A 14,262-nucleotide genomic window follows, 5' to 3' on the forward strand; every position below is an offset into this window, starting at 1 on the left:
CACCATTATGATGGACATGTTCAACTTCACTAAAAGCATTCTCTCTGTCTTTCTCGTACAGTGGACTCCTGTTATAACGAAGTCCTCGGGACCGGCAATTTTCTTTCGTTATATCGAAATTTCGTTATAACCGAAGTAATAAACAATAAAAAATACATAGAGTTGATAATGTTGCGGCCCTAAATTTTGCTTCGCTGTAACCGGAATTTCGTTATAACCATGTTCGTTTTAACGGGAGTGCACTGTATATGCATCACCTCACCAGCACTTAGAAAACAAACCAAACACACATCCCACATTCCTATGCACTTGAATCCACACTGTGAAGGCAAGACACAGTGTCTATTAAAGGGAAGGTAAACCCAAAGAGCAATGTGGATTGAGTGAAAGCAGCAACATTAGTAGAACACATCAGTGAAAGTTTGAGGAAAATCGGACAATCGATGCAAAAGTTATGAATTTTAAAAATTTTGGTGTTGGAACCGCTGGATGAGGAGACTACTAGAGGATATGACGTATGAGTGGACAACAATACAAAGAAAATATAAAGAAAATTCAACAAAAGTTCACTTTTCTAGAATTATGAAAGAGCAATGGACCAACCTCTTTCAGAAAGCAGGGGGAATAATTGCTACCCTTAACATATGTCAATATCAAGTTGATGGAATTTGTAATTTTCATGAAAAATGGATTTTTGTAGAATTTTCTTTATATTTTCTTGGTATTGTTGTCCACTCATACGTCATAACCTCTAGTAGTCTCCTCATCCAGCGGTTCCAACACCAAAACTTTAAAAATTCATAACTTTTGCATCGATTGTCCGATTTTCTTCAAACTTTCACTGATGTGTTCTACTAATGTTGCTGCTTTCACTCAATCCACATTGCTCTTGGGGTTTATCTTCCCTTTAAAGAACAAATGAGCAACATGCAATAAAGATTTGGATATTTCATGATTTTTTTTTTATTTACCATATTTCTCTTTTGTTTTTCTTTACAGAATCTATATGCTTGAGTATATTTACAAATAATTTCTTACAAAAATATACGTAATGCATGTCTTGTAATACTGACCTCGCCTCATTTCAACTTGGCACTTACCATTTTTTTTTAGACATAAATATCAATATGTTTACATCACAATAACTGTAGTGTTCAGTTGGATAGGCTTCCTATAAATCAAATTTCTATATTTTCCTGTATATCAACTGTCATATATTATTTCTCCTCATGTCTTTATGTCTGTGATACAATACCGATTCCCACATTATTCAATGGCAAACCAAATCCCACGTGGCTTATCATTATTTTTTTTAAACAAATTGACAAACTTGATACTTCTTGTCTTGCTCAAACTTTATAGAACCTGTGGAGACATCCTTCCCACAATGCATTTGCTGTAGCTATAACTTCATATCATTTGATCCGCCAGGCAAACTTCCAACATCATCCCTGAATACAATGTTAGGTCGAAGAAAAGGGTTTGGGCTATAAATATGTAAAAGGGAAAGGTTCTTGTATGAGCACATATTGATAACTCTGTTTTGCACTCGAGTTGTATATCTGGCAATGATGGTTTTTCATGCAGTACACAGGTCAACAATACCAGTTTTCAATAAATGAAATATAGCATTTTGTATGACATGTAATTGAACCATTGAAGACAATGCAATGTTATAAGAATGGTGATCACTTTGCATGCCAACACCCTGCATCAGAGGTAAAAGTTACTTGATCAAACTATGAACTCAAGCAGTATTATGTTGACACTTGTTTAGAGTTGCTGGAAATCTATTTCAAAATAAATGAAAGTTTATTTCAACAAAACATACCTTGAAAAACAAGCGGTTACTCATTTCGAAATCTAGTCTTTGACAAGCACATCCAACACAGGCTTGATTTAATATAAACCCTCAGCCAAGGGAAATGCAATATGACACCATTGAGTTAACTGAAGTAACATTTGGCAGTGAGAAAATGTAATTCTCAGAATAGAGAATATCATCGCATCCCTGATTTATTGGTTAATATGAGCAGTATACATGACATATTTGGCAACTATAGTGTGAGTTTATACCATCATTGTAAAAAAAAAAATGCATTTCAAATAGCACCATAGGCATGTATGTAAAAATGTCTATTTGTAGATAAGCATTTCAGACATAAAAAGGTGATCCAACGGCTCAGAGAAAATGGAATATCTAGCAACACCTGGTAGAGATGAAAAATTATGACATTTAATCTGGCATGCATGAATTCAGCTTTTGAGTGATTACTACACAGATTAACAGCATCCCTGCTCTATAAGAAAGAGTTTATTGAAGGCTTAGATATCAAATTTGATGAGTCAAGACAAAAGGTAATATAACTGAAGTAATTAGCAGTGGAGACAGAAAAAAAAATGAGTGAAAAATATGAGAGACTTTATTTTCAAATGTGACATGGGTTGGCTACATCTTTCTTTTGCTCCATAGTTTATCACCTAATTTTGCATACACATTCATAGGCATTTCACATATGTAGCTCCATTTAAAACTTTCAGTGACAATTCTTGTAGGGCCTACAATTACTTGACATCACTTATGAAGGCAGACATATATTTCGTGATCACTAAAAGGTAGATCACCATACAACATTAAATGCATAATGTTCATATTGACACCTCCCCCACCCCCACCCCCACCCCACCCCCCCCCCCCCCCCCCAACCCCAAACACAAATCTGTCCACTCTCATTCATGCCCCTATGGTTTCTGTAAGTAGCTCCAAAATATGGTTTATAAGTATTTTAAACTGCATTTACTTTGCAGGCAATGTTTGGCATCACTAAGTCAAAATTTATGACAGGTACAGCTCCCTCTTTAGTTCAGAAGCAGCACAGGGAGGGAGCACACCCGACATAACTCCTATTTAATTTATAGATATTATAGCCTTCCAGTGTGTCCCCTGTCCTATTTCTAGGAAAACTGCCACATAATTGTGTTAATGTCCCACTCCAGGTATCAATCTACTTGAATAAATAATCTTTTTTTTTTTAAATGAGATACCTCACTTAACCTACTTCACTACAAGAGCTTCTGTTATACTTTGCAGGAAAAGGGTCATTACTACCACATCATGATATAACTCACTTTTCTGAAATGGCACAAATCTCTTCTCAGGGGCATTAAAGTACCATGTACTGTCTGGCGTCCGAGAGGATATTACAGTATGTGATTGTTTAGCCAGTTCACTTAAATATAATTGTTGATGATAAGAGTTGAGGAATATAATGATTATGTATGGTGCCTTGTCATTTTCTGTCTACATCCAAATGCATAGCATGGTGACATTTTTTTTTTTTTTTTTTGGGGGGGGGGGGCATTGCAGGCCCAGGGGTAGGGTAGGGATCAATGGACCCTGCTTCTGCATAGATAAAATGTGGTGTCTGTGAATCTTGTTCATCAGAAATGATTCTAAAGAGGTGGTTTTTCTCCCCTTTTCAGCATTTTGTTTTTCTCAATGGTTACAGCCATTTGACTACACTTTAAAAAAAAAAGAACATCCAGTGATATCATACTTTAACTGTCGCAAATAGCAGTTGACATTTTTAAATACTCTGTAGCACCAATTGCCCATATCACATAACCTGCCCTTCAGACCCTGGATAGCGAAGTGTTTTCTATTTACAGTAACAGAATGAATAGCAGCAGTGATTATAAACTCCTTCAAGGGTAGACAATAATTTACCACAATGTGGGACTTCACCACCAAATACCCTGCTCTCTGCATAATAATGATAGCTAAAGATTCTTTCCAATGACAACTTTTTCTTTCCTTTTGCGATAGATAAGTAGACATTTCTGTCAGTGAGCTCCATACTAAAAGTGCTTCATAAAGGGACAGGCAAGAACATTCATGAAATTCTTTAAACTCCTGTTGTCTCTTTTCATGGAAACAATCAAGAGCAAGAGGACAGGTCTAAGCACAGGGTGTCAAATTATATTTGAAAGAATCGTCTCCCCCTCCCTAAACCAAACACAGCATAGAATGTCAACATTCCCCTTGAAAAAAGAAAGAAAAGAATTTAGTGCTACATTGTGCCATCACAGACGAGAACAATTTTGACAGGCTAGTTCAACAAGGCAGCCAATTAAGACGATACCATACCAAAGACCGATGCCACAAAGGCATCAATAGTAATTGCAAACACGACAATTTCTGTAGTCCCACCCATAGCAAACTATAAGAGCAGATACAAACAGAGAGAGGATCATGATGTATGCCAGAAGAAACCTACCCTATTGCTACCATAGCACACATGGGCCATCCCTAAAACGCCGTACTTCAATAACTTTTTAAACCTGCCTACCTAAACATGCCTCCACTTGAGCAAAAACATGCGTGCCAAATTTGATTTAGAGTTGCTAATCATACAGTGGCAACAGGACAATGAAGGATAACGTTGATAGGACTGAAATGTAACCAACGATAAAAACCCCCAACAAAATATCTGCCCTCTTCTCCAATCAGCACGGCAGGTGAAAGTCCTCTTCTGTACCATAAAGCTTAAATAAGCCAGAGTCCAGAAAAACAGGGCTTCCAACTTTCTCGTCATCTTCGATGCCTCTGGGCATACCAATAAATACTTGATGTCACAATCAAAAAATAGTGCTTCCTAGAATGATCTGAGCACATTGCAAACTTCTAGGGCACTCATGTGTATCTCCCGTCGTCCATCTATTCCAAAAGACATGTGCGCGCGAATGGCGCCCTCATTACCTGGCAATCTTATAAATGATATACAAGGCTATGTGTAGTGCAACAAAGAGGTAGAGAGGGTGGTGGCTGGCGTATTGCGCGCAGGCCTTGTTGCCGACGAAGACGTTCGGCAGGTTGTGGGCAGCGTAGACTTGCGTTGATATCGTCGTGACGATGCTCTCCTCCACGTGGGAGCTCTCGCTCGGCGGGTTTTCACTGCAAGAGGGAGACAAACAGATTGGCAATCTAATAAGAGGCACAGCACATACAGAAGAAGCTACATTTGTTAATGTTTTAATGCATTTTCAACTGTAAGCATGCAGCTAAACTTTGAATTGAACATAATAAATCACTACAAATGTATATGCCTATGGACAAGTAAAATTTGCAAAACATCCTTCTTGAAAAGTACTGTTTTAAGGATCATGTTGTTATTTTATGGAGCAGATCTGTAACAGATTGTTCCTTTTGTCATTTCAAAGAGCCCAATTTTCTGAGCAGTTTGACTGTAATATGGAGCATATATATTTTTTTTTCTCATCTCTTTTTTTTTCTGAAAAAAACACATTACTATCTTTTTTCCAATCATAAAAGATGTGACTGAATAAAAATCATAGTGATTTGCAGATATTCTCTTCACATAATGAGATGTGATTATCAACACATGGTTAAAAAAAAACAACAACAACTGCCAGGATTAAGATGGCCAACTCTGTGGTAGAAGAGCCCTAGAGCACCTGCATCTCAAATACCTTATTCTCTCCAACGGTATCCAGAGCTCGTTGAATTGGCGGTGGTTCTCGTTGCGCACCGGTACCGGCACCGGCACCGGCACCGAGATGACGTGACCCATGTCCGGTACATCCAACCTCGGCTGCTGTTGCTGGTGCTGCTGATGGTGGTGCTGCTGCTGTTTCTTCTTCTTCTTCCGCCGGTCCCGCTTCCGGTTCTTGCGCCCTCGCGCCTCACTCGTCTCCTCTTGGTCCTCCTCTTCCTCCGCCGAGCTCTCCGACGTTTTACTGCAGAGACAGAAAGTGACAGAGCAGAGACTGGAAAAATTAAAATCCCTGTGATTTGCTTAACATTGCAGGCTCATAGCTTGACAGAAATTATGATTTACTATTGATACAATGACAGGTTCAACATAGATGACATAAAATGAAATGATTATATAGATCAATTGGAGACATGTGTAGGTGTGGTCACAATCTTGACTGCAGCTTCCAAAAGCCTAACATGCCACAAACAAACAAACAAACAAACAAATAAATAATTACCAATTTCTACATCTATGTATCATGAACATATGAAATTTGTTGATATCAGATTATTTTCACACAATCATGGCTGCGTGACTGTATGAAAACTACTACAATGATAGAATACACACACACACAAGTAAACTCTACAAGACCTGTTTGTGAAGCCGAAAAAAGATAAGTTAGAGGTATTGGTGGAGATTACTACAGGGTATATTCATACCACTTTACCAAATACCACCGGTTCTTAAGACTTGGAATGCTTTTAGTGTAATCACTTACAATCCCAAGTCCTTTGTCTACACATATCACAAAAATGCACTTCTTGGAAGCAGCTTCTGAAAAACACAAAAACTTTTCTTCCATCAAATTTAACACAAGTCTACCCCCATTAACAAAAGAAGGGGAGAATGTACATTTTCTACAGACACACACACAATGATTCTTTAGAGAGTTGGTTTTCATGAATGTTCGTTTCTTTCTCTCAACGGTTGAGCTGGGGGAGGGTGAAAGAGAGAATGTTGTTTACTTATACTGTTTTTCCTTTCATTTATTTCTGATCTGCCTCCTCCATGCATTGCGGTCTCTTGACTTCCGAAATTAATTTTCCGACTCACTGCAGCTATTTGCTACTTCAGCGCTGGTGCTTGTAAGCAGGTAATGAGTGAAACCCCCCTAAGACGCCCCGTCCCTCAAAGGACGTGGGTCCCTACCCGCTACACCTCACTCAACAATGGCCGACAATTGTCAAATTCAGCAGAGTGTGTGGACCGGATAGCACCAGTGAATACATTTGGTCAGGCGTAACTAAACGATGACACAATAAGTGCTGTTAAAGACGAAACTACCCCCATCCTAACACTATCAGAAGAAGAAAAAAAAAATCACTGCAGTCATAGAAAAATATGTGGAAAGAAGTAAAAAGGGAGAATAAAGATTAGAGACAATATATCCATTACTAGACTGTTGAAAGACTCTTAAGAATGTGAGACTGATAGTCTGTACTAAAGAAAATTATAGGGACTCCACTTCAAAGAAAGACCAACCAAAACAACTGTCTGTAACCATTAAGACTCCGTCTGAAGAGCTGCGCTGCTGGGGAAGAATGTGTTCACAACTCCTCTAAAAGGAGTAAGAAAGCTTAGCTAATACTGGCTAATGCTTTCACACATTTAGAGGAGCTTAAAAAAAAATGCAAGCTTTTTGTGCTGCTATTTTCTCCTCCGTGCAATGCACTCTGCTAGCAGAAGCAGCCTGCCCAAGCTAGGAGTGAACTACCAATATCTAATATCTTTGTAGGAACCGAGGAAAAAATTGTGAAAATGGGAGTTTACCCATGAGAACAGACATTTTTACACAAAGTCAGTGTAAGGAACACAATAATTCTTCAAATAATTTGAGAAAATATATATTCAAAACAACACTTTCCACTATCTTAAAACACGAAAATGAACTACCGGTACAAAACTAAAACATTGTAAGCCTGCTGTGAGCAGTGGGACATCCATGGGCTTTTAACAATTCACATTTATCTGTCATAAGAAGGAAAGAATACAAGTACATTTCCCCTTGTAATCTGGGAGGAATTACCTCACTAGATGTATCTGTGAAACACAGGGTATAATTTAGATAAAATAAAACTAAATATTCACATCTTCAATAGTTCTTGAGTATAGTTCTTGTCATAATGACAATTATGTCCTATGCAGTTTTGAAGAGCACCGCATCTTGCGGACAGATTGGATGATACATCATGTACTTACAAGAAATCCTAGGCAAAAGTCTGGGGAACCATTTTGTAGTGCAGAGCACTAGTAAAATCTCAAATTTGTTGATTTGCTATAAATTTCCAGTGAATCACAATTTATCATTATCTTGTCAGATTTGTTTGAACAATGCACCATTTTTATTTTTTTATTATTTTGGTTTGTTTTACTCAGGTGCATGGGTGCATTCAATATAACTTTGTATTCTTGGCACAAATTGGAAGACTTTGAAGCCATCCCATCACCCTCCTGTCTTTCTTTATTTCGTTCAACACATCATGCTCAATTGCACAATATGTCACATTATCACTTCATGTTATATATCAAAATTGCATGAAGCTGCAAATCACTGCCATGTCTGATAAAAGTTTGTTCATGCAAGCCTTCAGCATGAGCCGAAGCAACAGACTCAAGCAACCAACAAGCAGCACTGGTGTATGGCAGGCCACGAGAGTTCAATGCATTTTAAAGCATGCCTAGTTTTTTTTTTTCTTTCCCCTGGAACAGCTGTTGGAATTCTGAGATGTGACTTCCCTTAACCTTTGACCTCTGTGCGTGCGCTTGTGCTCAGAGCTCCCTCCTGGCGGGAAGTTGGTGGGGCACTTGGGAGTTGAGGTGGCGCACATAAGGCAGAAAGGGTCAAGCTCAGAGTAATCCCGAAATGCTGAGTTGGAGTTCAGGATCATCCTCTCATGCCGGTATTTGTGCGCATTTGCCTGTCCAACATTTTCTCAACGCAGTCTTCATCTCCTTCATTCTCTCCTTCATTTGTCTACCAATCAAACCAATCTATCTATTTACCTCATCATTTCACATTATTTCTCCTTTTCTTTTTTAATATTCAGCTTCATACAATTTCCTTCTTCTCCCATCATCCCTCAACTTATTCATCATTTCTTAAAGGGATGGTATAGTCTTGGTTGAGGTGAGGATTCAGCTTTGAACTTTTTTGCACGACATTTAGAAACCACTTCGTGAAATGTTAAAGAGCATACAATTCTAAGAGAAATTCAGAGTTTATTTGATGTAAATTTGGTTTTGAAATGACTGAGATATCCGAAAACAAAGTAAAACAAAGAAATCCTAATAAAAGGTGGGTCCAACCTTTTATATATTATACTATTATACTATGAGGATGATAACAAACACTGCAATAAAAGTGGAAATTTTTGGTGAGTAGTTTTTTGCACTCAGTCGGCAAATATGAATTTCACTTATTCTTTACTCTGTAGAATCAAAATATGGTATAGTATTACATACAACAAGTAAAAAACTTTGCATGCATTATTTTTTGCACTAGTTTCATGTTGCACAAAATGGGCAAAAAATTCCACACCGTGAAGATTTCCACTTTTACAGTATTACTACCAGGTAGACGTACCTTGAAAGTTGCACTTCTGCTGGTATGCTTTCAATCTCCATCCCAAGTTTTCTCAGGACATCTATTACCGTGTTGTTACCGAGAAAATGACCTGTGCGATGCAAAGCGGGAAGAAGAGGAGATGAAAGAATGGAGAAACATATGGATGATAATTGGCATTTGTCCTTGTTACTCTGCACAAATCTACACATGAACATGATGGACTATTAAAATATATGTAATTGGATAGGCCTACATTCTTATGATCATTCACATTTTTAAATAATTGCCCTTTGTTCTAGTTTTTTATGAAAAAAGTAGAGGGCTCTGTTGCATTTTCCTTTGAATGGTAACAGTGGTCCAGAAATTCTTAAAATGAAGAATAGACAATTAAAATCATCAGTATGAAAACTCAAAGGACAAATCCCCTTTTTCCACACACACACACACACACACACACACACAATGATTATCACAGCACATCGTGTTACATTGAATAACTATGGAGTTTACTCAATGTATTTCAGGAACAAATAACAAACTTATCTAGAGACATATTGTACAAGAGCGTAGAATCTCATCTTTTCCAAAATGCCTTTTAACCCGTTGAGGACAGGCTAATTTCGCTACGACACGCATTTCCCATAGACCCTTGCCCGAGTATCCTCGGGACTCGTCATCAACGGTTTAAGTGTTTATCTTTCTTTCATGCCATTTCAAACTGTCTGAATTCCTGTCCGATTGGTGTATACTGTATACTGGGAAAAAAAAGGGGGATCTCCTCTCCGATCTAAATTCTCAGTTGACTCAGCATCTTTTCTCTTTCCATTCAAGACAACAGTTTCACTTTGCCCTGCAAAAGAGAGAAGGTCTATGCAGAACAAAACTGAATCACACAGACAGCACCACCACACATCATCCACATCAGGCAATAATTTCTGCGTTGTCACTTTTTATGCATGTTTTAGAGGCAAAGTGAAGCAAAATTTGAATGGCAAAAATATGTGTGGTACATGTATTACCACATTATACAGCATGAGGCTTTTGTCTTGATGTAGTATTACAAAACACAAACTTCAATCTCTGTCCTCTCAACTGACAGAATAAAGTCACATTGAAATGTCAAATGTTGAAGAAGAAACTGTAACTTCCCCATCAGTCAGCTGCTCCTTGTATATGAGCAGCAATCTCATCGGCATGTTGGGGATTGTAAAGTAAAAGTTTGGAATGGGGAAGAGGAGAATATGAAATGGAAATAAATTTCAGGTCTGATAAAGTTGTGATAGAAGAGGAGTTTAATTTAGACCACCTGATAGTGAGTATTTGTCTCCTTGCCTCCCAACGCAGTAAAATAAGCTACCACATCCCACTGCAAAAACAAAAATCAAATTTCACCTCGCAAACTTTTTTTGGAAAGGTTTCTTCTTCATTTATGCAATATGAGATATGGCATGCATTGTAGAAAACAAATCCTATTTTATGGCTGATTTTAACACCACGTTTCAAAGAAATTTGGGCACTGACACGTATGGCTAGCGAATTCCATCAACAAGATCACCACTATGTATAGCACAAACAGCACATATATTCAAAATCACATCGCAACATCCCGCAAAACATCAAACAAACAAGCACTCTAACAGATAAGGGATATCGGGTAACAACTCAACAGCATGATCATGGAGGGGGATTCTTAACAAGAAGGAGTGACAACATCCGCCCAAGAAATGACACCCCGCAATGACGGGCGATCGGAGACTGTAGCAAATAGCTCCATGTGGCAAACGATTGAAAACAGATGCAATGAACCACAGGTGCAGTAAATCAGGATCTATATTATGAAAATCATGCTCTACACTAACAACATAACACAAAACCAACAACAGCATTATCATCCTCATTGTGATGGTGACAAGGGTGGGGTCCCTCACGCACTAGGCTCTGCGCTGGAGGTCCAAATTGATAATTTCTAAAGTCGTATGGGATCGTACGTGAAAGGCTGGAATTTTCAGGTCAATTCCTAAAGGCTCAGTGATTATGTCAATGTCATTGTGAACATTTATCTGTTAATTTTGTTAATTATTTCATAGTGTTTTAAGAGGTTTGAGAAACTGATGCATAGACATTTTTTTTTTCTGATTAATGATTACAAATTTTTAATGATTCATTACCCATATCTCTGGACTTACTTGCAACAGCCTAATGTAAATTCAAGAACCTGTTGAATTTTGATCGGATTCTTGTATCTGCATAGAGCTCCCAATTCCAAGTATATCTTGCCAAAATAGACATGAATTCCAATTTCCAATACTGGTACATTTCACTCCAAGCTCAGGCAATATTTTGTATGCATGTCAAGAGTGCCTTTTAAGTTAGAAACTGCACTCTGCATTGAACACAAATACTAGTGACAAGGCTGAATATTCCTACTGACGTAGTGAGAGTCACCTCAACCAAGATATGAATGAAAAAAAAGAAGGAAAAATATGTTTGAAACATCTCTGCATGCTGATGGCATGACTCCATATTGACTAAAATGTTGCACCTGGAAGAATTGCAAAATCAGCGGGATCACAAAAATCATACTTTTTTTTCTTTCTTTTCCTTCTTTTAATCGGGGAAGGGGTGGAGGCAGCAGGGGGGTTAAACGATATCTGGCAGGGTGCTTGATGTGAATGTGATTGGATGGAGGGGAGGTTTCAGACTTAGCAGTACACTGAATTTGTTTTGCAATTTGTTTTCTGAGACATGATAACAGCATGAATGATTTGAGGACTGTTCAGATACAGAAATTAGCGTCCTTGCCTATTCCTATCTGTGAGTGATTCCTTCAGTGACATACGTGTCACAAACTACATGGAGCAACAATCCAATCAGCAACTCTCAAAACAACTTTATGATTAAAATTTTGCAGCTGTACAGACACAATGTTAATCCTGCAAGATTACATACTAATGCATGCATGATCTGAGAAAAGATTATAAGGTTTGGCATGTCTAAAAACTTACATAGAAAAAAATACCTCATTAGCATGAAACATGTTTTTCTTCATGTTTACAACAATTCTTTTTTTCTTTTTTTTTGGTAAGTCTAAAACCACCCACAATCATTATTGTGGTTTGCAGAAAGAAGAGCGGGCCAGAGATGAGATGAAGAATCTAACTTTCTTTTTGAAAACAGTTCTTTTTTTTTTCCTCCAAGGATGGATGGAAATCAAATTACTCTCAAAATGTGCTTGCTGTTCCTTCAATGGGTGGTCCAATTTAGAAGAAAACTCAGTGTGCAATGACGGTTTGAAAAGAAACATGGCCAAGTAGCAGCATCCACAGACAAGACTGAATTACCAACTCAAGCTCTGAATCTGCGAAGCTACTCTTCAAATTCTTCAGGTGTAGGCCTACTATGCAGAAAGTAGTAACATCTCTAGAGCATTTCACTGGAGTTTTGGAAATAATTGTGGATGAGATGGAAATCGCATGAATAGATCTTTTCCATGGCAAGACCACATGAATTTGCCATCATCACAATCAAGTGTGACCGGCTTTTGATGAGAAGTAATTTCTCACTTTCAACACGTGAGCGTACCAGTACGCCTCAAATCTCACAGGTGTGATCTCTCAGGCCAGACTCGTGGAAATGATACCCACACGACCAAATGGCATAGCTTTGACTGACAGGAATCCAATTTGGAACGACCCATACTCCTCTCAGTTTTTTTTTTTCTTCCAAGAGGCACTCGTCTGCGTTTTTATTGGTCAATATCTGTCACCTTTGTTGTTACTTGCGGAATGGGGCGGCGGGGGCCACCCAATGCTCTTCAATAGCATCCACAGATTGCTTTGGAATCTACCCCAGTTTCCATTCCCATTCCCCTCACTGGGGGGTGGGTTCACACTCGGACTGCATTCACGTCAGTTGGGCAGTTCTCCACAACTCCCATGATGCGAAGTCGAGGGTACACTGCGTGTGAATGGAGCCATTCTGTGCCCAGTAAAATAGAATGTGCACTAATGACCGCAAACAGAGTGTGAACATGGCCTCACCCCACTTGGTTGGGTATTCCACGATAATGAATATTTTGACATTAATCACCCAGTCTGGCGATATCAGCCTGTAAATCACGATGGAGACCAATCAATCACGTTATGAGGTGTCATGGGAACCAAAGATCTAGTTAATTCTGATCTCGGTATTGCAAAGAGATAAAGCATGCACACCCAACAAACTCTCAAAAACCTACATGTCCTTGAGATGTTTTCATAAAGGAAAAAGATTGACTTCAAATCCCAGTGCTTTCATTATTTTTTGTTTGGCAGTGTATTATTATGATACTGTTGATTGGAGCATTTTACTATGAAATGCACCTTGGAAGAATTGCTGCTCATTTCCAGCAATTTCATCCAATTTTTTGCAAAAATGTCTACTAAAAAAAACAACCTTCTGTTGAGTTAAAACAGAAGCATTCTCCATGCTTTTGATGACACTACACATTATGAGTCAAACTGCCTGCTTCTTGGTCACATGACCACAAAGGAAGACACAACATCCTGTCCACATGCATGCAGGGATGAAAATATCTCGTTTATCAAAGCATCAAGCCAAATGTTCAATACTCAAATCTGAGTGGGAGTACACATCTTCAGCAGTAGTCCATCCATCCTGTAGGCCTACAGCTAGTGTAAACCATGAAGCTTGACACTGAAGCGAATAACACGGATGACAGGAAATTGAAGCATACACAACAGAACTTTCAGAGAACTTTGTGCACTGCTTTCACTGAAAATGTCCTGCATTTTGTCATATCTTTCTTTCAGAACATCCTGTTTTTTCATGTCATTCATGTAATGTCACTGCCAGAGCTTACGCACAGATTTCAAAATATGATTTTCATGAAAGGATTATTACTCAAACAGACAAGCAAAGTAGACAACTGAGTTATTGCAACATAATGCATTTCACCCTAATTGTTGCTTTAGCTCATTTTTAATTTTTTCATCCCTTTCCCCACCCTTTATGTCGTATATTTACAGTGTTTCCATTTTCCTACTAACTTTATTACTTTTTTTTATTTACTCTTTTCTATGCTCTTTGATGAGTTTTCTGATTCTGTGACTGCAACAGAAGTGTGCTGCAGCAGTT

General features: G+C 38.3%; 1 protein-coding gene across 1 annotated transcript in view; it reads right to left on the reverse strand.

Annotated features, from left to right (window-relative positions):
- Positions 1 to 4,755: 4,755 nt before the first annotated feature.
- Positions 4,756 to 14,262, reverse strand: part of LOC139745009 (metalloprotease TIKI1-like) — a 65,748-nt gene continuing 56,241 nt past the window's right edge. The window contains exons 5-7 of the mRNA XM_071655417.1: positions 9,145 to 9,235; positions 5,491 to 5,757; positions 4,756 to 4,954 (exon numbers count right to left, since the gene is read on the reverse strand). Coding sequence (XP_071511518.1) covers positions 4,756 to 4,954; positions 5,491 to 5,757; positions 9,145 to 9,235 — 557 coding nt within the window. The remainder of the gene's footprint in view (positions 4,955 to 5,490; positions 5,758 to 9,144; positions 9,236 to 14,262) is intronic.

Source organism: Diadema antillarum, unplaced genomic scaffold (assembly GCF_040938485.1).
Source record: "Diadema antillarum isolate AM-2024a unplaced genomic scaffold, OU_Dant_1.0 seq00001229_RagTag, whole genome shotgun sequence".
Lineage (NCBI taxonomy): Eukaryota > Metazoa > Echinodermata > Echinoidea > Diadematoida > Diadematidae > Diadema > Diadema antillarum.